The 26,130-nt window shown below is 39.5% G+C and overlaps 1 protein-coding gene across 3 annotated transcripts in view; it reads right to left on the bottom strand.

Moving 5' to 3' along the window:
• The window catches only part of GABRR3 (gamma-aminobutyric acid type A receptor subunit rho3), a 37,005-nt gene extending 11,068 nt beyond the window's left edge, over nucleotides 1-25,937 (bottom strand). For all 3 annotated transcript variants that reach the window (XM_089512267.1, XM_089512268.1, XM_089512269.1), the window contains exons 1-6: nucleotides 25,436-25,937; nucleotides 11,697-11,809; nucleotides 9,690-9,757; nucleotides 8,851-9,074; nucleotides 5,471-5,553; nucleotides 2,941-3,081 (exon numbers count right to left, since the gene is read on the bottom strand). In XM_089512267.1, coding sequence (XP_089368393.1) covers nucleotides 2,941-3,081; nucleotides 5,471-5,553; nucleotides 8,851-9,074; nucleotides 9,690-9,757; nucleotides 11,697-11,809; nucleotides 25,436-25,569 — 763 coding nt within the window. In that variant the 5' untranslated portion in view covers nucleotides 25,570-25,937. The remainder of the gene's footprint in view (nucleotides 1-2,940; nucleotides 3,082-5,470; nucleotides 5,554-8,850; nucleotides 9,075-9,689; nucleotides 9,758-11,696; nucleotides 11,810-25,435) is intronic.
• Nucleotides 25,938-26,130: the final 193 nt, after the last annotated feature.

Below are 26,130 nucleotides of genomic sequence, written 5' to 3'. Positions count from 1 at the left end.
TTATTTATTAACATCAATACACATCATGCTCCACCTTCTATTTAATTGTGCCTCGCTAATAGTTACATAGAGCCAGTGTGGCATAATGGTTTGAATATTGGGCTACGACTCTGGACTCCCTGCTCAGCCATGGAAACCCATTGGGTGACCTTGGCCAAGTCACCCTCTCTCAACCTCAGAGAAAGGCAAAGGCAAACTTGCTCTGAACAAATCTTGCCAAGAAACCCCCATGATAGGTTCATCTTAAGGTCACCACAAGTCAGAAATGATTTGAACGCACTCCACAACAACAACAACAACAAGCAGATTTTCCAAGCTCTGTTTAATACTGCTGTGCTTTAGAAAAGGAATCAGTTTGAAGCTTCTCAACATTTTGAGATTACATCTAAATACTACAGTTTAATTCCATCTGCATTCCTCTGCCTAAAACCCTTTCAGAACCTCACTTTAGACTTGACATCTTGTATGCTTTTTAATACACCACGTTTGAGATACAGTGCTTTGGAGACATATGTATGTATTTACTAACTACATAAATATCCCATTTTTCCTCCTATAAAGCAGCACATATGGCTCTCCTCCTCCCACTGAGGTAGATCAGGAGGCGAAAGGCTGACTGTCCCAAGGTCACCCAGTGAGCTTTATGAATCACTGGGGATTCTGTCTATATAGTCATCTGGCACTGTATATGGAAAATATCACATGTACTGCCACCTCTGATTTGTTGTTCACATGTGGCCTTTTAAAGTCTAGCAGTATCCTTTGAGCAGTCTCAATAACAGTGGTAACAGAAGTGGTCCAAAGCATTTTGCTGCCTGAGATGGAGCATCTGATGTCAAGAGTCAACATTATTTTGAAACATGAGGCAGAAAATCCTATAAGCACTACACACTTGTCTATGGCAATAACAAATATTTGTTTTATTCCATAAGCACTAAATTCTATTCCTGCCAGGAAAAAAAAAGAAAAGAAAGAAAATAGCAAAATTTCTAACAAATTGCTGGCCTTTCATGACACCCAAAAATTGTGGCCTGAAGTAGCATTCTTACTTTGCTAAATGGTAGGTCTGACCCTGAACAAGAATGAGGGTTATTTGTGTGACTTTGACAACATAGGAACCCGCCACCAGAAAGAGGGTGTAAATCCTGTAACCAGGTTTGTCCACCTCAGATGTCCAGCATCACAGCAATGTTTTTTCTACATAGAAATGTTGGAAAGCAAGAACACTGCCAAATGATGCTAAATAATGGAAATGCTAGCAAAGTACAAGCTAAAAACAATTACACAGAATTACCATCATCAACTTCATCATGAAGTATACAGTTAGCACTCATCCTTGCCAAAAGGCTTCTGAAGTATCAGTCTTTCAGATTATATTTGCTCTAACCTCTTTATTAGCATCAGTATTTTGATATTAAACAGCGTATTTCATTATTGGGCCAGTGGCAATATACAGGGGAGACAGTGCCATCTAGTGAAATATTGGTATACAGTCCCACGGCACAGAAGTCAGCGGAAAAAATAACTGCTGAAATGAAAATCTGCTTCTCTCACGTGACATTAATGAAACTTCTGTTCTCATGATCCTATCTAAAGTCATATACCTTTCCTATATGTCTATCCTAGATAAATAGTTTATTATTAACTGGAATTTTCACAAAGCTAGAAACATAGAAAGCTTGTCTTTTGCTGAGTTGGATAGGATACTCAAACCAATACATTACTATCATGTTATAATATATTATATTATACTTTCCCTGTCCTACTCATCAGAGTTTCTGACTCTGTGGCGGCTACAGCAACAAGCTGTAGAAACAGTGGGCAGCAAAGAAATGTTGGGCAGATCAAGAAGAGGAAGTCCGCAGTGCATTATTTTATTGTTCAATCAGAGGCAAGCACAGGAAAGAAAGGCCTGCCTGGCTTTCCCTCATGTTTCTCCTGTGTAGGAAATGAATGGGGGAAGTGGATGCATAACAGCTGAGAGAAAGGAGACTGGCAGTAAAGACACATGGAGAAAGTGCAGAGAAGACCACACAAGACACCAGGAGGAGTGAACCAACGGAAAAAACAAAGTGGTCAGATAAGACAATACACAGAGAAGTGAGACCTTTGAAAGGAGAGGAGAGAGATGAGAGGAAGATAGCACCAGAGGAGGACAGTGATAAAGAAACTCCTGGACAATAGAAAAATCAGTGGAGATGAAGAAAGTGAAGATAATTTTGCCTGTTGGTTTGTCTGTGTTTCTTTAAAGATTTCCTTAGAATTGTTCTTGTGGAGTACTGTTGATGGAGTGGGGTAGATATGGCTTACAACATATAAATAGGAATGTTTTTGTTTCCCTTTAAGTGCGTGGGTGAATGAGAAATGGGATTTTCCTGAATTCGTTTAGGCATAGACAGAGACATTTAAATGATTTGACTTCAATTTATGCATGCAGTTACAAGAAAAGAAACACAAAGATTTTCATCTAACCAGGGCTCACTGAAGTTAACCATCAAAAATTGCTTTCAGGGTCAGGCACTCAATACCAGTCAAAGTTTAGGAAAGTTACTTTTTGGGACTGCATCTTCCAGAATCCCCATCTATCCATCTATATCAACTAGGGGGTTCTGGGGGAGGTATAATCAAACAAACAAACAAATCGCTTTTACTTTTCTAAGTCCTGGTAGTGGGGCTTGTGAAATGATGATGACAATGGGAATGTATTTGAGCAAGTACAATATCACTGAATCAGAATCTTACAACTGGAAGGTAACACAAGAGCAATCTAGTCCAATACCTGCCGTGCAGGAAAACACTACTAAACCACTTCTGAAAGATGCCCATCCAGCCTCTGTTTAAAGGCCTCCCAAGAAAGAGAGGAAAACTCTTTTTTGACAGAAAAATGGGATATAAATTAAATAAACAATACTTTTATCACCTGCCAGTTAGGTGCTATACCTGTACTGCTGTAGAATGCTAATCCACTTGAAGCACTGAATTCTTCAATGAAGAACTGGGAAAGGGAAATATGTTCATCTGTGGCGAGGGATTCATTGCCATGCTTCCAATATAGCATCAAATCATCTTCATTGTAGGCATCTGTGGGACAATGATTTTTTTAAAAAAAGAAATTAACCAATTATGTGTTTTATTACTAGTAGAATAATTGCATATGCTAGCAATGTGTAACGAATCTGGATCTCCATCCCTCTCAATGCTTTGCTCAATCTGTACTTTCTGTTTGCTCACCGAGTGGATGCATTGCACTCTAGAATCCACATTCAGATGGACAGTTGTGGACATATTTGATAGAAATACACACTTGCTTAGTACATCTAGAAAAGTATATATATTTAAATCATGTGAGAATCATAGATTCTCCTTCAGATTTTTGATGCCCACCTTTCAGCATTTTTCATAAATGGCTTGAACTGCTGGAAGTCATAGTCCAACATCTGTAGGACCACATGATTTTCATCCCAGTTTTTCAAGTGGGATGTGGGAGTCTTTAAACTAGTATTCAGTTTTGTTGGAAATAGGTCAGAGCAAGTTTATGGCACACCTGCGATATACAGTTCATTTATTCCTATATACCAATCTGATCATGTCTCACCTCACAGCTCCTTAACATTCCACCAGATATTCCTCTACTCATTAGATTATTAATTAAATTACTACAATTAAAAAAAGAAATACAATGCATTGAAACATAGTGGGAAAGATTGGCAAGCTGTGTGCCTGCTCATTCAGGTGCTAGCTGTGGATAGATCCGACTGATCTCCCTTCTTATTCTTTATTAACAAATATATGTATACTGCTGATATCCAACAATTTCAGAGCATAGTAAATCAATAAAATTTACACCATACACAACACATAGAAAAGAAACACACATTTTTTCTGAAGTCCAACAGGTAAATGTCAGGTTAGACATTTTAGCAGAGGTAGGAGAACCAAATGAAGCTCTTCAAAGCCTCTACCCGTACATTTTAAAAATCTGGGTGATTTTTGTTTTTTGCAATTCTGAGCTCCACAGAACAACTCAAAACCACTGGACAATGATATGATTTTGTTCCCCCACATATTCTAAAAACTTTCTAGAACTCCTGAAAATCAGACAAATTAAAAATACAAATGTTACTCACTTCCTGTTTCAGTTACAGCTGATTTTTGGCTGATGGGAATTGTTCTGGCAGGATATTACGGTATCTAAGCTCTTGGGGGGGTTGAGGAGGAGCAAAAATGCATTTTGCAGTGGTTTTGAGCTATTGAGTGAAAAAACGCTAAAAGAAAAAATAGTTTTTAGAGAGAATGGGGTTTGGTGTGCCAGTGTAGAGAGGCAAAAAATTGGTCCCCCTCCTCCTCCTCTGTTTCCCAATCCTGCCTTATAGTGTAAGTTTCCTCAAACAAAGACATTTTTAATGTGTATAAAGAAACTAAGGACAGTTGGAGCATCTTGAGGTTGCGATGGAAGAGCATTCCACCCAGTACATGCCACTACTGCTCCAAACTGCAGCTGAATGGACATCAAGAGTGTATGATACTACCAGGTCTCCTTCTGGATCTTTTCCTTTAGACAGGATTTGAAGCAGACAGCCCTTCACACAGAGGAGGCTTTCCACTTGAAGATTTTCCTCAGCAGTGTAGGATACATGGCCAGCATCAGCCTCAAAATGTTTTCAAAGCTTCACCTGGGTTTCAGACTCTCCAGCCTGTGTCAATCTCTCCCAACTGCTGCTACCAAACAACAGGCGTATCTCCCTACCCATTGGCAGCAGGCAGAGAGCACTAAAGAATGATTCATTCCCCATTCTGTAAATATTCAGGAGAAGCTGTTCCAGGGAGAGGGCAGATGGGGGTAGGCCTCATTTCCAGATATCTGCTTAATGATAATAGAAGTAACAGGACTAGATTTGTCCATCAGATGTGACCAACTTTAATCAGTTAACTCTTTCCTTGTTACAATCACATACTCAAGGATTTGAAATGACCTCTAGAGAATTATCCAAACCAATTCCAAATCTCATTACAATAATCATAAATGGCAGGAACCCAGTCCTCATAGAAACTCAGTGATGTCCATTGCTTTTGTTAGCTTAGAAGGAGTGCAAAATTATACTAAGAGGAACTAGATACATAAATGACAAAGCATTTTGTTTGCTTAGAAAGGGTGCAATTTTTACCTTCAAGGAAAGGGCTGTTATTCTCCCTCTTTTTACAAATATAACTTTAGGGAGGCCAGTTTACAAGAGCATTTGAAAGCACCAGTCCTCTTAAGAGGACAGGTACTGTTTCACATACTTCAACAGCTTCTAAATGTTCACCCACAACTCCCAGCATTTCTTACCATTAGCTTTGCTATCCAAGAGCATTGGGATGGTCACACCATTCCCCCTCTGCTTTAAAGGTGTATAAGTAAAACTGTTATGTTGTAAATTAAAAATACACAGTTGGAGATTATATAATGCCATAGGAGAGCCAGACTTACAGCTTTCCAGCTCTAAAGAGCAGTTCTGAGTATCAAGTGGGAACCTACTGAAGTCCATGAAGCACATGGCAGAAACGGTTATCCTGTCAGAAAGACAACAGAGTGGGAAAATAAAGGATAACATTTATTAATAGTCTTAGTAAGTTGACTTCATGTATCAGTCAAGGGCAGGTTTTGGGGCCAAAATTATGGATTTTGATATGACCTGTGGATATGTTGAGGGTAAAACTTAGGGGCATGTAACAAAGGATCTAAAGGATGAAGCAAAGGAAAACAGTGCCAAAAAATAAAAAACCCATACAAATTTCCAGCAGGCATGTTTGTGCTCATACTAAAAGCTGTGTGGATGAGTGAAAAGAGTGGGGTCAGAGCTTCCAGGACAGATTACACTATTGCCTTTCACCAGGGGATGGTGCCTTTTTAAAATAAGAGTTAAAGTACAGTACTTACATTGACTCATGGATAAGTCGACTCAGGTTTTTTGGGTCAATTTTTTGATTAAAATTTATAGACTTATACGTGAGTATGTACAGTGGCTTCCTATCTGGATTCAATGTGGTGGTGATGTCAAAAGCCTAAATGTCTTTAAGGAACACCTTTCTCTATATATACCCGTGTGAGAATTGAGATCTGCTGATAGGGCCCTGTTCTGTGTCTCACCACTAACATAAACAACACCTCACATAGGGCATGTGAGAGGGCTTTCTCTGCTACAACACTTTGTCTATAGAACACCCTCTGTTTGGAGGCCTGGTTGGTGCCAATATAGTCTCTTTTATTTCATTTGTATTGTAATCCATAAGTAGAATGTATCAAGAGGAGATCTGTGAAAATTCACAGGAGGATCCAACATGCCCTGCTCTTGCAAAACCTTATACAGTAAGAGACAAGGTGCCAACAGATGCTTGTTGTACGGGAAGAGTTTGATGATGCATCTCACAATGGGCATTTTACTTTGAAAACCAGTTGCCTCTCTTCTATGGTTGAGGTGTACTGCTTTGATTGCTGGATTCACTGTTGCTGCCATGAGAAACTTGAGGAAAATGTGTTTGTTCAATCCACTGTGCATTAGAAGTGGGTGGCATTTATTACCCATTTATGGCACGGTACACATGGCACTAAAGCGCCATGCTCGCACCGTGCTAGGGTTACGGGACCACGCAGCAACTGCACAGTCCCTAACCCTAGCACATATGGATGGTGGCATAATGGCGATGCCCCGTGTACACAGGTGCCACCATTATGACATAACGGATGCATAGCGGCTGCACGCCATGCTGCACCAGTTACATCACGAGTGCGCCATTGGCGCACTCGGATGTAACTGGCATGGCAGAAAAAGAACTTGTTTTTTGCAGGTTCTTTTTCCTCCAGAGTGAAGACGTGCGGTTTGGTGGTAGCAGCTTCACTCCGGAGGGAACTAGACCACCGGCAAGCCGCCCTTTTCGGGCAGTCTGTCCCGCACCATAGAAACTTTGTCCTTTCTTTTTCACCTTGCCCCATGGGAAATGGTGATTAAAGAGACAAGTGACAGAGAAATCATCAGACAACCTTTCTTCACTCTGAGTCTCCCACGATGAAACTATAATGAATTTACATGAGGGAGGAAACCTGGTGCCCTTCAGATATTTCAGACTATAGTTTCCGTAATCTCTAGCCCTTTGCCATGATGACTGGAGCATATGAGAGTAGTAATCTAAAATATCTGGAAGGTGTCAGGTATTTTATCCACCTTGCATTCCCAAGGTAAACTGCTCAATATAATAATGCAATAATAAATGTATTTTATAGCAGAGTGATACACACTGACACAAACATTTAAACCAGCAGGAAAACATAGCAAAAGTATTTGTCTGATTTATATCCTGCCCAAGGTGGCTTACAGTAAATAAATAAATAACAACGCCTCAGTAGAGCATAACAAGCCTATTAACTACTTTAATTGCTTTGAAGATTTATAAACTGTAGCTTGCTTGCTTGCTTATTTATTTATTTAGGACTTTTGCCTGCTGCTGAAAAGATATTTGGGCCCTGTATAGACGGGCCTTGACACACGTACTGAGTATGTGCTAGGGTTGCCTGGGAGCGTACTTTTTAGACGCTCCCTAACCCTAGGACATACTCAGTATGTCAACATGGCGGTGCCCTGTCTACATGGGCACCACCATTTTGACATAATTGCCGCGTTGTGTCCAAATGGCGCAGCTCAGCCATTACGTCCTGGCCCTGCGTCAGGACGCTTGTGGCAGCCTAATCACAGGGCAGGAAGGAGTTCTGAAAAGGAGCTCCTTCCAGGAGGGCGCCTTGTTTCCGCAGCAACTAGATTGCGTGGGAACGGCGCCGGGGGAAAGGGGCCGAGTGGCCTCTTTCTCCCCTGGCTGCGGCTCCCAGGGTGTCCTGGGGCATGAAGCCACAAGGACACCCCTTTTCGGGACCAGGGAGGAGTGGCATTTTGCCGCTTCTCCCTGGTCCCTAAAAGTGCTGTATTGGGGCGTTTGGGCTGCCGCTGTGGCTGCCCTGGCCCCATACATGGCGCAAAGGGGCGGCTGCAGCGCGCCCCAAATTGGCGGTCTGTGTCCCACCTATATTAGACACTAGGCCAGCCTCCCTAGGTCACCATTGAAAAAGATTTCTTCTCAGACACCATCCACATTACTTCATATCATGGAAGCATCAAAAGAATGTCTAATTATAAAGTTGAATGGAATGATGAATGGACAGGCAGAAAGAAGTAAAATAATACAGCAGGATGCAGGACATTAATTTGATATCAGACATTGGCAAGGACATAACTTTTAAGACTATGAACATAAGATGAAATTCATCCATATGTGATAGAAAAACTATACAGGCTATATGAATCAGGGAAATAATCCGTCAATGCCAATAATTTTTATAAGGCTCATAGTACATAGTGGAGCTTGAAAAAGTTGTGTGTTTTTTTTTTAACAACATCTTCCAGAGTTTTCCAGCAAGCAGGGTTGGCTACTAGCCATGTTGACTGGTACATTCTGGAAATTGCAGTCTTAAAAGTATCTTTCCCAAAGTTTTTTGTGGGTTTTTCGGGCTTTGTGGCCATGCTCTAGAAGAGTTTATTCCTGACTTTTCACCAGCATTTGTGCTGGCATCTTCAGAGAAGATGAAGCTGCCAGCCACAGATGTTGGCAAAATGTCAGGAACCAACTCTTCTAGAACATGGCCACAAAGCCTGAAAAAGCCACAAAAAGCTATGGATGCCGGCCATGAAAGCCTTCGACTTCATATCTTTCCCAAGTTCTGGCACAGAGCTAATGACCATGAGCTAATATAGTCTATGGTGGTTCTCCCACATGCATGTTTGATCTCCAACCACTGGAAGAGAAAAGGTCTGCTGTACTTACCGTAAACTGAAGAGCACATTGCCATCTGGGTAAACACGTAACATAACATTCTCCATCGTCGTGTCATGGATGAAAGATCTTTTAGAGTGAACAAAAAATATATCAGGTACCCAGATCTTTTTTATTAGTCTTCCATCAAAGGTCATACTTTTGTTTCTGGTACTAGGAAATGAGAGTCTCTCATCTTTCCAATAATGTCTGAGATATAAAGTCATTGTGAAGTCCTTTATGGAAAGAAAGTATGAAGGAAATTTGTTTAATTTTTTTTTTACCAAGCACAACTTTATCAGTTTAATAATACAGTCTGTAGAAACAGCTGAAGCTAAGGACTTTTCTGAGAAGATGTTGTCCTCTGCTTTATTAGCAGAGTTATCTACTTTATTAGCAGAGTGGATAACAGGTCCTTTTTATGGTAGTGGTTTGCACAGTATGCATTAATACTGTGTTGCCAAAGTATCCTTATCTAGGAATAAGACTCCTCCCTGTTTGCTCCCTGCACCCAACAAAGGTTGTCTCTAAAGGTGACTGGAGTCCTTTCAGTACCAAATCCAGTTACTGAAAACAGACTCAAATAGATTTTGGTAATATTATATTGATCTCTACATACATAGAAAAGGCACAGTGAATCTGGATTAAGCAAATGCTAAATAATATGATGATCCACCATAAGCATACGATTCTTAATAGGTATGCTCATATTATTTTAATCACACACTAATATATGAAGAGCAATGTGTAGTTTCTAAAATCTTTGTAGCTCTTCTTTTGATACCTGATTCCAAATTATTTTAATTACAGTTCTGAAGACTGCTGCTGAAGAGAAATGATGAAAACCTTACCATGTCAACTTCAGAAATACTGTCAATACTTTCTACTTGCACATCTACACCCACTGGTATTGGAGATCCTTTAAAACAAAAAAGGAAAAAGAAAATAAATGTGATCATGGTAGTCACTGCAGTAGGATCTAACATGCAAGGCAAAGTTCGAGTTACGAATAAACATACTCTGGGCTAAATTTAATCCCAGCAAGAACAGACCCATTAAAATGAATGAAATTGATTGGTCACATTTTATCTAAGAGCCATTGTTTTCAATGGGCTTACTATATTAAAGTCTAAATTTTATTTAGCCATTTTTTTGGTTGTTAAAGAAAGCTGTTGCAGAAAGTGATGGCTGAGAGTTAAGCTAAGGAACAGTTTAAGCGCTTAGCTTCACTTGATTTGAAATCAGCTCCAGACCTCTCTATTGATTTGTATGTATCACATATGGAAGCACTGCAGTGTACCCATGAGTGACAAACCCAACAAAGGAGGAAGGCTCTTGAAGACCAAGGCAGGGAGAGAAACAGTTCAGCCATGTTCTCAAAGCACCTCAGTTATATATCATGGCCAGTGTATTTCAAAATATACAGTTCCTTCTTCAGGGGCTTCTCTTCCTAAATTCCTGAAGAAAACATTTATATTCTGAATGATATTAACTGCAATTAAAAATTTACATATGTGGAAATCTACTGATCTGGCCTCATCTCAGCTCCCTGACATCTCCATGCTGATCCCAAAAGGTCATGAGTGCCTCTGAAAGATGTTGATTTGGAACTGTCCACTCACATGCTCCTGGGTTCTGTTTTCACAATGGGTTATGGCCAGTTGCAAGGCACCCACTATTTTAAATTTCCCACAATTCCCCCTGAATAAGACTATATCAGGATATTTAAGAAGTTAATATTTAGGAAGTGCTGCCACTGATGTCAAATACACCCAACAAATATTATGACACCCATCAAGAGGAGTGCTGCTTTCTATCCTTCAACCTGGAATTATTTTTTTGCTGATAGTTTTTGCACAAATGTTTTTTTTAGGCCTTTCATGTGTTCAGTGTCTGAGAAAAGCAGTAACACAATTTCAGACATTCAAGTTTAAAGGAAATCAGCCAGCACACATTGGACCAACACATAATGTCAACACCCATATACACACACAATCACACAATCTACATTGTGGTTCAACCCCTCATTCCTGTCACTTCCAGTCATATGTTTTCTCCTTTCTGAATTTCCTTAGCAGAGATCTCATCTTATTCTTCTGGACCTTTTCTAATTGAGCTCTTCTTTACTAGACTTCTTTGCTTAGCTTGGCCTACTTACCCCCCTCAAGCTCCTATTTGCATCTTTCCTTTCCTTTTCTTTTCATTTTTTCTTTTCTTTCTATGGATTTCCTAGAACTTGAGCCATTCAGCCAAGAGTAACCAGAGACTCGGGAGGATAAATGTTTGGCCAAAGAGAGCCTCATGCCCTTGTGTCTGTTTCACACATCTGTGACATAAGGGCATATCAGCTCATCACTGCCAGAGACTTCATCTTGATTATTATCATCACCATACAAATACAACACACCATACAACTCCAATAGCTAGCATGAGGATATATTTTAGATTTATTCTCTCCTACCAGTTTGGCACAATCAAGATCTGATAACTCTCTTAAGCATCTGCTCACCTCCAGTAATTTGTCAATTGCAACTACACTGTCTAATTTCAGTATTTATGTTAATACAGTCTTCGGAGTTTTGTACAATGTTCAAACATGGTTTTATCAATACCAATAAAGAGAAAGAAACTGAGAATGAATAAAGTATTTATTTATTTATTTTAAAAAATCACTATTCCTAGCAATGAAACATGCAGTATGTGTTTTAGCTCATGGCCTCCCATTTTTTTAAACTTCAGAAGGAGAGGAGATGTTGTTTAACATGCATTCCATTTTGTAATGACCCATCTGAGTCAGGCTTCAGTGGTTTACTACACTAAAACAAACAATTAACTATTTTTTAAAAAATGCAACTTACCTCCAAAGCCTGGTCTCATTGCAAAATCATGGTCCTCTATACGGAGAAGTTGTTCAGATTTCATGGGCCTTACTTTAGTGCTGTCTAATTTCCTCATCTTAATTTCTCGTTTGCTGTATTAAAAAGAAATAAATGTAATTGAAGACAAACCTCTAGAACCAGAAACCATGACCACCCTTATCTAGGAGCAGTTCACTGTCACGAAATAACCCAGTTCTGTGTAGGAGCAAAACACAAATGGGACCTTTGGAAAGAATGATCATATTGGCAAGCAAGATAAGTGCAATTAGTAGTTAAGTAGCAAGCAAACATCAGTGTTCACTTTCTCATTATTGCTAAAGATCCAGTGAGTGATCCCACTGCTATAGCTAATGAAATCCACTGGACTGAAGTAGCTAGAAGACTAGATTCTAAATCATATCCCTGTGATGAAGTACTGTGCACTATTGAGACCAGGGTGCCAGAGCAAGAGAACTGATACCCTTTAAAGAACTGATGAAATCTTCCATTATTATATGGGAGACTGCATCAGTTTCAGGGATCCCTGATCCATTTCCCTTTCTCTGTCACTGGGAATGCCAGATGTTTCTCAGTCATATATCAGTTTGCATCCTCTCTGACCTACAAGGTACTCAGCAGCTTCTGTCAGCCTTCTACATAAGCACTGACAGGGTTCCTCTTCCTAAGACATGTAGTATAGCAGTTTCTCTCGATTTTTCCTGTCCATATGCCTGTTTATATGGCTTTGTGGCTCAGCAAACCCTGGGTAAGACTTCTAGATTGCCCCCTGCTAAATAAATAGCAGCTGGGCTTTATTGTATGTCTCAAAAAGGGCCTAGAGTTTGACCAGCTCCTTTTAGTTTATACCTCCACTGTCCAGTCACTTTCATGTTTCCCAGCTTCTGCATATATAATCCATTCATTTCACTGGCACTCGACCAGGGCTCTGGAATAATCCCTGGTGTACTATGCCCTTAGTGTATATCAATCCAATCACTTGGATATTGTATCCCAAATCTCTGGTCCTAGCTATGGTATGTGAGTGCCTTCTACAGTCACATACTCAACTACAAAAGGTCATTCCTGGTCACATGTAACTGAATGTTAACATAATGAGTATTTAGAAATTGATTTCTTTTTTATGGCTCCAACTTACTCTGCAAATCCAGAGTGAAGTGGAGGCTTTGACTTATGCAATCACAACTGCTGTGGCTCTTTCAGAGCAAAATTATGAATGGATTAAATGTTTGGGCTTGTTATTGAAAGTTCAAGGCAACAGTGTCTATATCCCCATGGGCATGCCATAGTTGGCAGACTGCAGGATTCAGGGATGCCAAAGCATGATGCCTACAGCCTTACTATAAATTTAAGTATTAAACGCACTCCACCATCTTACACTAAAATTATTAAATAAGGTGTTTGATATAAACTTGTTTTCCTCATCTTTTTATGAATTATCATTAAAAATCTAAAAACTCTAAAATTAGTCATGTTTGCACTTACCTTGCAGTACCTGAGTGGCTGCTTTTGAACGTATCTCCCTCTGATTTCAATTGTCTCTTTGGTCTGTGAACCATTTATTTTTAAGATAGTAACTGGTGGGGGCCAAATTTCATCCCCATGCAGTGTTCTGAAACTGGGCTAAAATTTGTCACAAATCTGACCTATAAATTTGGTTTAGATTTCTGGGGTTTGGTGGGCACGTTATGGTTTTGCAGGAGGACCAGAAGGAGTACAACAATTCACAAAACTACTGCCTTGGAGCCTCCCAAGATTGTCAATTGACCATTTAGAACCATTTTTTTCACCTTAAAATTTTGAAAAAATTTGGAGTGGGTGCAAAGGCTTGGGGATGTCGGAAGGGGCTTGGGACCCAGTTTTAAAAAGAATCCGGGGCTTCACTCCCCCGCACCCTTCTTTCCTGTATGATGGTAGAAAACAATCTTTGACCACAATTTTTGAGCATTCAGACAATCTGTTAGCTATGTTGTGTCTTGCTTGTAAAAAGAGTGGGAAGAGTATTGGAATTTAGCAGGCATTAGCGTAAAATATTTAGGCACCTGTATAATTACACTCTTGGTACCTCAATCTAAAGTAAATTCACTTCATGTTTTGCTTTGTTATCAAGAAGGTAAAACTACCAACAATAAATTCTAAAAACTCCACATACAGTTCTCTCATGAAACTGTACTAGTGTGCATATGTGTAGAGATGTACATTGGCAAGAACTACGTCCCAGGTACTGTTGAGCCAAATGTTTGAAACTTAAAATTTTGGGGACAAAAGACAGCATTTGAGGGAGAAGCAAAGGGTTATGTGTCTGGAGATAACCTTTGGGGTCTGAGCTTGTTCAGTTAGCAGTGTTGTTCTTTTTAATAGTACAGCGCGCCCGCACCATATGCAGGCGCACCATACGCGGCCTTGAGCATATGTGCTCAAGCCGCGGGGCGCGCGTGGGGCGGAAGGGGCGGTGCGTCCCATTCAATTGAATGGGCGCGCGCGCCCGTTGCGCCCTGTGCACGCCTGCGCCGCCGCGCCACCGCGCACGAGCCCCATTGTTTCTAATGGGGCTCGAGCATAGGCGGAATTCGCCTTACACGGAGGGATCCGGAACGGATGCCCCGCATAAGGCGAGGACAGACTGTACTATGTTCCTGTCAATGTTGTGCAATAACACAAAGGTTTTCAGATGACATCGCCATTATCACACGATTATCCCATGAATAAAGCGGCAAAATCACTCAGCTTTTTATTCATGGAATAATTGTGAGGTAATGGCGACATGGCGACATGGCATTCTCTGAAGATCCTAGCCACAGATGCTGGCGAAACGTCAGGAAGAAACTTTTTTGGAACATGGCCACATAGTCCGAAAAACCCACAAAAAACTATAGTGTGGAAACGTTCACGTTATTGCACTATATTGATGGCAACATAGCACTATGCTCCCATCTTTTTTTTACCATCTGATAAAGTCCTTATTCTTTCCCAGAAGCTGCTGAGTAGTTCCCTCCTAGTATCAGCTGCTAGCTCCCACCAAAGAAGCTCTAGTGGCATTTTTCCAGAGGAGACTGTGATGGCAGAAAATAGGAGTGTAAATAATATTTGGAGAACTATTGAAAAACATGTTTTTTATGCATCAGGAGAAAAAGACTTGATGAGAAGAATCCTGGACCGAGACTGCATCCAAACTGCAGAAATAACCTGGTTTGACACCACTTTAACTGCTATGACTCAATGCTATGGAATTCTGGGAAATGTAGTTTGTTGTGTCACCAGAGCAAAGCTTGAGTGGCTGATTTTGCACTAGTGCAAAACTCTGGTGCCACAACAAACTACAGTTCCCAGAATTCCATAGTATTGAGTCATGGAAGTTAAAGTGTTATCAAATTGGATGATTTCTGCACTGCAGGTGCAGCATGAGAAGAATCTTTGCAGTTTGGGACTTACTCTGCACAAAATTTGCACATTGTTGATTTGCACAAAAAATAGCCTTTTATGTACAAAAAATGGCTTTTTAAACATAGAAAATAATATTTACACATATAAAATTATTTTCTGTGCAGAAAATGCTGCACAGTTTACACGTTGTGGCAAGGACTCCTTCAAACGCTTTGTCAATATCATCAGGCTGCAGTAACTGAAAACAATTCCAAGAAACCAGACTGTGATAACCATGGTGTCATGTTCTGAGTAAGAATGAACGATTTCCTCTTGTGATGAGCTTACAAATTTTTCACACACATCGCCAAACATTCCACTCTGAATCTTATCCCAAATAAGTTCCTGAACACTTTGAATAATTGCTGGGCAACAGGTCAAGGTTGCCATAACAAAAACAAAATATCACCTTTTTGCCAAGTTCACTGTCATATGATAGACACAGCAAGGAATTCTCATTAATGCTAACTTTGTGACCTATACCACTGTAACCACTGTCTGGCCTATTTCCTCACCTATACATTGTCTTTAAATCAAAGGCTCCACGGTGACAGAAACATGCTTGGGAACATTTGTGTCAATAGGCCTTTTCATCTCACCATTTCATACAGGGGCCAAGCCACCAGTCTTCAGAGACAGAAAGTCCTCAGAGCATTCTGGAATTCTACAAATTCCTTAAGAGTCCATGGGCCACTTTAATCAGCTCCCATCCCTGCAAGGAGGATCTACAACCATCAGTCCAAACTATACAGGGAAACAATTGTCCACAGGAAAAAGCCATTCCTTCTCTCCCCAAATAGATAATCTTCTATTTGTTCAATCATGAAAACCAAGTCCGTGGTATGCTCTGTCACATGTGCTGATTCAATGATGTACTGAGGTAGCCCATGGATGTTATAGTAGCCATAAAGTCCTAAGTGAGCTCTGTCAGGAAAGCCTGTGTTTGGATGCTGAAGTCCCCTAAAACCACAGTCAAGAATTTCACATGTGCCACCTCTGAACAGTTGAGACTGCTGGATAGTGGAGTGGGCAATCCACCAACATGCTTTTTCTGTCATTTTGGCCCTGTACAAAGTTCAAACCTACAAAATTGGTGCCAGCATAAATTAGGTCTGTCATAAGGGAGACAGAAATCTTCTGCTTGATGGAACTCTCTCATTCTAGCCTTCTAGATTAAGCTGGTGTTGCAACATGTACCCAGGCAGCCAAAGCTGAAACAGGTCCATTCCATTAAGCTCATCCACCCAGAACTCAGTAATACATATCAGGTTCAGCTCCTTCATTCAAGTCATGGATGGTAGTTGTTTTATCATGGACTGACCTAACATTCAGCAGCAGCACTAATAAATCAGAGGGCCAGCTGATAGGGCAATCTGCATCTTGGAGAATGAGGAAAGGATTGACAGATAAGATATGTTTCAGGTATCTAGCCTAACTTTCCCTTACCTGGCAGATTCAGTCCCCAGGTCCATACCTTTCTCGCTTAAGATGACACCAACAGAAGTATTATGTTCTTACCCTCCTCAAACTCATCCACGCACGTGTGTATACAATACAGCCAGTGACAAGGTACAAAAGTACACCAGATCACAAGTGCATCCTCTACTACATAGTCTAGAAGCTTGAATGCTCTAGGTCAGCAGAACCAGATCACCTACCACATACACACACACTAACCGGGTTGCATTACTCTGAGCTGAACACATCTCTTCATCTAGTCCCTGATTTTACTCAGGGACTCAAGAAATGGCCCCCAATATACTCAATCCATGCTCCTACTGGATATTATTTCACAGAACCTTTCCTCTCATCCAAGGTCTCCATCTCCCAGCCATTTTTTAGTCACCAAGAAAAGGGGTGGTGCCTACACATGTCCCCAGAGTGGCAAGCCAAGGTTTGACTCCTCTCCTTTGTTTTCAGCTCTTCAGGGTTGACTTGCTGCAGGCAACCCATTGCAAGTGGTCAGCTCTGCTTATATAATTAATAATTAATAATAATAAAATAATCAAAAAAGATGAAAGTCATGTGATGAAAAGAAGAGCTGGTCCCAATTAATTAATTAGTCTTAGATGTTTCTGTAGCAGCTACTACCATTCCCAACTCAATGGGGAGAAGCACCTCTATGGCAATGTGTAACTGAGAATGGCTCCCTTATATAATGCAGTGTTTTTAAAATAATTTAATACTATTTTAATATGGTGCTTTTGATTGTTTTTTAAAAAAATATTTTATTGTTGGGTTTCAATTGATTCCTTTTGTGAGTTACCTTGGTTCCCACTCTTGGAGAAAGGCAGCATATAAAGTTAATGAAATAAATAAAAGATGTAAAGATCATGTGTACACATATATTTCATATGTAATATTTCATGGTGTAGCAAGTGTCTCTCATTTTCACTTGACATTAAATAGTGCTGACCTTGTATGATTCTGATTTTTTTCTCCAAAGCTGAATTTGGGCAGTAGAGAGGAGGATAAAAACATTACATGACAGGAAATGAAATCCATGTTCCTAAGTGTGAGAATTTGAAGATGTGCATAGATCAGTGAGGAACAGATAATGATCCTTTCTTGCTTATAACAAATTGCAGAAGCTGGAGATGGGAAACCATTACAATTGTGTGTACAATCGTCCCTTACCATTCATGGGGGATCGGTTCCAGACCACCCTGCGAATCTGAAAACTCACCAATATTGGGGTCCCATAAATTTCAATGGCTGTGTGCACCTTGGGCATACGTGCCGTTTTGATCCCTCCCTGCTCACCGTCTGCGAAGAGTGAGGTCATGGATCCCAAGTGAGGGAGGGACAACTGTATATGTGAGTGTGTGTAGAAACATGTTGTGGATCTGCTGATTTATAAGTGCATATTATAACTTCTATTAGATCTAGCTTGGACTAAGTTTTTTTTAATTTCAATAATATTTATTTCAATTAAAATGCACAGAATGAAAAAAAAATGGGACCCATGCCATATTTACTCAAAGGTAAGTCCACTGGATAGCCCGCATGGTATAAGTGGTTGAGCACTGGACTATGACTCTGGAGATCAGTGTTCAAATACCTCCTTGGCCATGGAAACCACCTAGGTGACCTTGGGCACGTCACACAGGATTTCCTCTGCCCCATCTCGGATTCGCCCCTTTTCACTCGCTGCCCCTCACTCCTGGAACCTTCTTCCCCCGCGAGCAAGAACCATCACTTCTTTAACCAGCTTCAAAACGGAGCTGAAGACCATCCTGTTCAGAGAAGCGTTCCCAGGCATTGCATAATTGTCACATGCTATTTGATGTTCTTTTGATGCCTGTTTTATTGAATCATTTCCTGTATTGCTATGTATTTTATATGTATTATCCTACTAGAGAGGCAGGCTAGCTCCAGCAGGCCTCCCTGGAAGATGATTAACCATCCATTAAGAAGACAAGCCCTCCCTCTAGTTCATCTCCCCTGATCCAGGCCTCAGAGGTAGAGAAGAACTGCTGGACCTCATCCCCTTCCCTGCCACCACTCCCTTCTCCTTTTGTGTCATGTCTTTTTAGATTGTAAGCCTGAGGGCAGGGAACCGTCCAATTAAAAATATTGTATGTACAGCACTGTGTAAATTTACAGCACTTTATAAATAAATAAAAGTTAATAATTATCAAATTTTTCTGGTCTTGTGTGAACTGATGAATAGAAAATATACACTTTTGCTCTCAACTTTGATCCAAGCCACACCTGATGTTATGTGAATTTTTGAATTTAACATGCAGCGTTCAAAAACCTGTTTGGGGGACTTATCAGACACAGTTGGATAAGACTTTATGTGAGCAGGAGGGGAGGGGTTGTGGAAGCAGAAACAGCAACAGACAAGGAGGCACTTGCCATCTGCCCTTCCCCTCCTGTCTGTCTTGCTCCCTGGCACACACCTTGGAATCAGATAGAGAGATAGAGTTGGTTATCATCAGCATACTGATGACATTGAACTACATAAGTCTGGATGACCTCTCCCAGTGGTTTCATGTGGATATTAAACAGCAAGGAGGATGAAACTGAACCACAGGCCAATGGTCAAGGAGTGGAACAGAAGCCCCCCCTGTGTTTGCCCCTCCAGGAAGGACTGGAGCCACTGCTGGACAGTACCCCTAAATCCCATCCTAGAGAGGCTGTTCAGAAGGATATCATAGATGATAATATCAAAAGCTGATGAGAGACTCAGCAGAACCAAAAGGGACATACTCCCCCTGTCCAGGTCCCTGTGTAGGTCATCCACCAAGGTGACCAAAGCTATCTCTGTCCCATAACTAGGCCTCAAAGTAGACTGAAATGGATCTAGATTAGCTATCTCATTCATTTCCTAGATGTGAATCTGAAAATATGCACATGTTTTGTTCTGCACTTTACATATTTACAGTGGGAAAATATTGTTGTTTTGCACAAGAGTTGTTATACAGTATTTTCCATTCAGCTTGGGTAAAGCAAGTATTTGTTACATTTATGTCGTGATTTTTCGACACTGTGCAAAAAGTGACTATCCTTCTCCCTATTTTATCCTCACAACAACCCTGCGAAGTGGGTTAGTCTGAGAGAGAGTAATTCCTTAAGGCCACCTAGTACATTCCAAGGCTCAATGAGGACTACAGTCTAGAATCGATAATTGAGGTCCCAAGGCAATGCTCTACCTATAACACCACAGTAGCTAAATTATAGTTATGGCAAAACAGCAGAAAAGGAAGTGTCTAGAAACAAACACTGTGATTCAACCAGTGAAGTACTCCAAAAAAAGCAAAGATAGCGTTAGACTTGGTTTGTTTGTTTAGGTATAAATAGGCTGGTGCAGTTTTGCATATTAAACTTAAATACATAATACTTCTGGGTTCTTATTTTATCACAGAATAATGTGTTTACTTTGAAATTCCACTGTGTTCCGTTTGGCTTACTCACTGTTTGCTTCTGCTGTTTACATTCTACTCACTTAAGTACATAGGACTGAGGCCCTGCAGTAAAATGCTATGCATGTTTATTCAGAAACAAATCCCACTGTGTGTAATTGGATTTAAATGCAAATGTTTATCAGCCATTGATTCTCTAAATTTTCAAACCTGTATCTACTCGCCTGGAAATAAGCCTAGTTGAATCTAATAACTCAGACTATTTATTTCACGTACACCTGACTTTTAAGACTGCACCACTATATATGTTCAATTGGGAACATCAGCTGTACATGCCAAATATAGATACCACCACTTTTGTTTTGTAAAATAGGTTTTCTTCATGCCCCAGAGCATAACCTATAAAAGTCATGGTCTGGGAAAAGGGTCATATCCCACCCCCTTCACACACACACACACACACACACACACACTTTGGTTAATGCTTTAAAATCTCCTTTACAAGAGAATGTAGACAAATAGCTTTGGGAGATAGGAACTGGGCCACACTATTAATCCGATGGAAGTTGCATGTTGGTAGCAAAATATCTACATGCTGTTCTTTTTACAAAGGTTATGTTCATTCAACTCATTGTTAACAGGTCACAATTGATTCAAACAATTGTAGTATCATTAAGATGCCCCCCTTCAACTTCTACTCTTATTAAAAGAAGAATTGAGAAAAGTCAAGTCTTTGGAAATGCTCTTTTTTAGAGTCTCCAGTAAAAAGGAAGCATAGGAAAATGAAATACATTTAGCACTCATAAACATAACTGAGTAGCCTCTAGTATATGCAGTGAAGTCATACACTAGTACACACAGCAGTTTCAGAATCAGAGGGAGGGAGGGAGGAAGGGAGGGAGGGGGAGGATTGATATATATATATATATATATATATATAGAGAGAGAGAGAGAGAGAGAGAGAGAGAGAGAGAGAGAGAGTAATTGCTGTGGGCCAGTTTACACTTTCATGACATCTGGCTTTGACATAAACTTTTATCTCCCTTTTTCTTTGTGGAGGATAAACTGAAATCTATGGGACAAAGTAGTCATGACTAACATTAAGTTCCACTGGTTTCAATAGGTCTATTGGTCTGAAATCATTGAGACAAAGTACCATATATATTCAATTATAAGTCAACCTCATTTATAAATCAAGGGCAAGTTTTGGGACCAAAATTATGGATTTTGATATGATTCATGGATAAGTTGAGGGTAAAACTTAGGGGCATCTAACAAAGGATGTAAAGCATGAAGCAAAGGAAACAATGCAAAAGAACTTAGAAAATTCCAGCAGGCATAATTGTTTGTACTCATACTAAAGGCTGAATGGATGAGAAAATAGAGGGGTTCAGTGATTCCAGATCAGATGACACTCTTCCCTTTCACCAGGGGATGGTTCCTTTTTTAATGAGAGTTAAAGTACAGTGCCTACATTGCCCCTTGGATAAGTCGACTCAGGTTTTTGGGGTCAATTTTTTGACTTAAATTTCTAGACTTATACATGAATATATATAGTAGTCACGACTAATGTTATGTTCCACTGGTTTCAATAGGTCTATTCTAAGCACAATTAAGGCTAGATGTACACCTATCTATGTTTATCTCAACAAAAATATTACAAATTATTAAATAAACTCCATCCAGAAAAAATATAAAATATATTAAAAAAATATATCATTTGTTGCTCAATAACTATAATGTTTTAAGGCAACAGCCCAGAAAATGTCAAATATGCAAACTATAAGGACTAAGCAATGGAGTATCAAACAAATACAAAATCCAGAGTATATAATTCTAATTTGTGGTCATTACCCACAGAGTTTGGAAACATTTCCATTTTTGGGTTGCAACTCCCACAATCCTTCAGCCAACATGGCCCATATCAGGAATACAATATTTTTTTACATCCCCCCCCCCTTTCCCCTTTATTTTTCTCTCTCTTCCTTTCCTGCAACTTCTGCTAAGTCTCACTTAGGACAGACTTCTCAAAATTCATTGTTAACAGGTCACAACTGAAAGTGGGCTCTTTTTCTTTTAAACCTATCAGTAAGATCACTTCCCACTTGAAAAGTCTGTAGATATCAACTGTATTAAATCAACACAGCAAATGGGAACTGATCTTATTTCTCCATTGATGATTCCTTTTTCATATGGATTAACAGTTGCAGTGTTGCAGTGGTATCTTTCCTTTAACTTGCTTTATATTCTAGTTTGTACTTTGGTATTTTTGTCACTGCAGAAACTGCTATTTGCATTTCATTTATTATTTATTACATATGGAACTTAATCCTTTGTATTTTTATTCAGAGATAAATTCCACTGAACTGAATGAATTTATTTCCAAGTAAGACTGTTTAAGGAATTGTAAAGAGGAATTTCCTTTATTTTAAAGGTACTACATCATCACCACTGGTTTTCATTTCTGACTATAACTGAAGTGTTGAGAAAAAGATGGTGACTTGTTTGAATCTGTTCCAACTACTTTGATGAATTTCATTTCAGAAGTTGTTAAAGGGAGAACTTTAAATTAATATTAGATTAATGGTCCAGAAAAATAACATCTGTTCTTTGTAACATATAAAGGATGACAGGGAACAATTGTGTACATATCCCTCACTGGCCTGCAGACATCTCACTGCTTCAACTGTCTTTTAAACTACATAGTTTTTTCTCTATCCAGTTTAAAATATTGGGTTCATTTCACAAAATTTATAAACTAGGAAAACAGTGAATGCACTTATAACCTCAGGAATCATGTCTGTTATGTAAAATGTTCTCTCTAAGTATGTCTGTTATGAAAAATTTTCTAACAGAGGAATTTTTCAAATACTATGGCTTCAATCCAGGGCTGTCAATTTATGTATGTCTACTGTGTCACAGACATAGAATTTTTCTTTGACAAAGAAGTAACAAAGGTAGTGTCCTGGCCATCACTCCAGCAAGTGGCACTTTAGAGGAAAAATAGGAAGCTGCCTTATAGAAAGTCTGACTGTTGATATGTCTGCCTCAGGGTTTCAGAGAGGGTGTTTCCCCATCTTTACATGAAGATGCTGGGGATTAAACCAGGCATACCAATAGAACTGCTCCAAGCTACAGAGGCAGAATCTATTCTAGATCTTACTAAAATATGTCACCAAATCTGGAAAACAAAACAATGGCCCACAGGCTGGAAATGCTCAGTATATATTCCAGTCCCCAAGAAAGGAGATACCAGGAACTGCAGTAATAACAGAACCATTGCATCTCATACAAGCAAAGTGAGGCTTCAAATTCTACAACAGAGATTCTTACTGTATATGGAGCAAGAACTGCCAGATATCCAAGCAGGGTTCGGGAAAGGAAGAGCATTAGGGGGTCATACTGCAAGCATACACTTGCTAATGGAACATATTGAAGAATTTCAAAAGAACATGAGCCTGTGTTTTATAGACTATAGCAAAGCATTTGATTGTATACATCATGAGAAACTTCTGTTAAAGAAATGGGCGTGCCACAACATTTGATAGTCCTGATGCATAATCTGAACTCAGGAGAAGAGGCTACTATTAGGACAGAATACAGAGAAACAGGATGGATTACTATTGGCAAGGGAGTCCGTCAGGCAAGGCTATATTCTATCACCCTATCTATTTAATTTGTATGCCGAGATCATCGTATGAAAAGCAGGATTGGACTCAGAGGAGAGAGGTGTGAAAATTGAAGGAAAGGACATCAACTATTTAAGAGATGCAGATGACACCATAATACTAGCAGAAAATTTCAGAGATATGGAAAGATTATTGAAGGCAAAAAGCACAAAGGTCCAAAACACACTGCAGAAATAATCCAGTTTAAGACCACTTTAACTGCCCTGGTTCAGTGCTAGGGAATCCAATAAATTGTAGTTTATTGTGGTGCCAGAGCTCTCTGACAGAGAAGGCTAAATGTCTCACAAAATTACAGTTCCAGAATTCCCCAGGGCAGTTAAAGTGGTCTCAAATTGGATTATTTCTGCAGTGTGTTTTGGACCAGAGCAGTTTACAGCTGAACATCAAGCAAACAAAAATTATGACCACAGACTATCTACATAATTTTAAAGCAGATGATTTAGAGATCAAAACAGTTCAAAATGTCCATACTTGGACTCAAACATCAATTAGAGCAGACTGCAGTCAAGAAATCAAAAGAAGACTAGGACTTGGAAGGGCAGCTATGAAGGAACTAGACATGATAATGAAGTGTAAAGACTAAAATTAGGATTGTCCATGCCATCATATTTCTCATTTCTATGTATAGGTGTGAAAGCTGGAGAGCAAACAAAAGACCAATGGATGGGACCATCATGAGACAAAAGGACTGCTTGATAAAGTTAAGGGCAATAAGAAAAGGGGAAGACCACATTCCAGATGGATAGATTAAATTAGAGAAGCCATGGCCCTGAATCTTCAAGAGCTGAACAGGGCGGATGAGAATAGGGTGACCTCTAGGTCTCTCATTCATAGGGTCACCATGTATTGAAGTCAACCTGAGGGCGGTTAACAACAACACAGTGCTTCATTTTTAATCTGTCTTCCCACATATGCAGTCATTTAAAGGGAGGCATGGAATATGGGAAAGAGTGAAAAGTCTATACCTAGAAACTTACTACTAAAAATAATTCTTCTCTCATTGGACTATGGTTTATAAACACAATCTATAGGAAATTCCAGTTTTGATTGCATACAACTCCCTACCCCATTGTGGTAGAATTGTCTGTTTCCAGGAAAAACAGCATTAAAGTATGACTAAATTCATGAGCTAAATTAGAAACCAAATATCTTATAGGATAGGATTTTCAGATGCTGATAGAATAATTCTGTAAATTAAAAAACACTTAACTGTATTCTAATGGAAAACCTTCTGCACCATAAAATCAGATTGAAGCTTGATAAAAATAAATTGAACAAGTTATATATCATTGACTTATAAATGAATATCTCATAGGGAAGAAATTGAACTTTAAAACAAGTTATCCCTTTAGGATTATACATTTTTATTCTTGGTGATCATATTTTATGTTTATATATACATATATGTTTATTGTAAATGAAGCATATGATGGCTCACAGCATTATATAGAACACACACTACAGTTTGTCCATCCACCCAGCAATTTCACATGTAATAAATATGGGGAAGTAATTTTTCTAGCTTACATTATTTCATTACTTGTGTTGACAGTGGCGGGGAGTATGATAATATTTAATCTCCCTTCTCTGGCATGGTTCTCTTTCTAGTATTGAGTAAACACATAAAACAGCCCTTCAGTTCAAACTAGGAGTGAAACATTTTTAGGCTTGTGACAGAAACACAGGGTGTACATAAACACAACAGCAGCCCTGATGCCCAGACTTTGGTCATCTTGCTCACCTATTATGCCTTTTCATGAATGATCTTTGAGGATGTTGATGGTGGTAATGACGGTGGTGATGATCACTGTTATTGATTAATACTGATGTTGGCCAAATACAGGTGAAGAGCAACAGTTTTATTGCAAGGACCATGTCTTCCAATCACCAGAAGAAAACAGATTCAGTCAGCCCACATTAGTAACCTTTCATTCTGGTACTCCAGTTTTTGAGGAATATTTTACGATGAAGAGGATTTGGATCAGAAGAGGCACTGCGTACTGAAAGAGGCAAAAGCTTTCCAGTTTTCATTCTTCTTTGATGTCTTCCTTTATACCTTAGAGTCCTTTATAATTCCTTAAAATCCATATTGTAAAACCATGCTGTCCAGATGCTGTAGGTTTACCTTCAGAGGTCTATAAAATAAAGCAGTGTGTCTTATTCCCATTTTCATCCATTCTTTCCTTGCCCGTGGGTGCATTCATAGCCCAGTGCTTTTAACACCCACTCAGTGTACTCTTTGATGCAGCTCTTGCACAGACAAAAGAGTGATGTCAAACATTTAATCCCCTTAATCCCACACCACAACATGGGGTTGGTGTTTTTTTTAAAAAAAACTTTCATTTCATTACTCTATGAAAATCTGTGATTAATGAGAAAAGGTCAAGAAATTAATCTCACTTACTGCATATGCAGAAAATAATTTTAAACACATCA

This window comes from Sceloporus occidentalis, unplaced genomic scaffold (genome assembly GCF_023333645.1).
Source record: "Sceloporus occidentalis isolate IW3139 unplaced genomic scaffold, rSceOcc1.0.p SCAF_2, whole genome shotgun sequence".
Classification (NCBI taxonomy): domain Eukaryota; kingdom Metazoa; phylum Chordata; class Lepidosauria; order Squamata; family Phrynosomatidae; genus Sceloporus; species Sceloporus occidentalis.
This window is presented reverse-complemented; position numbering and strand designations above follow the sequence as displayed.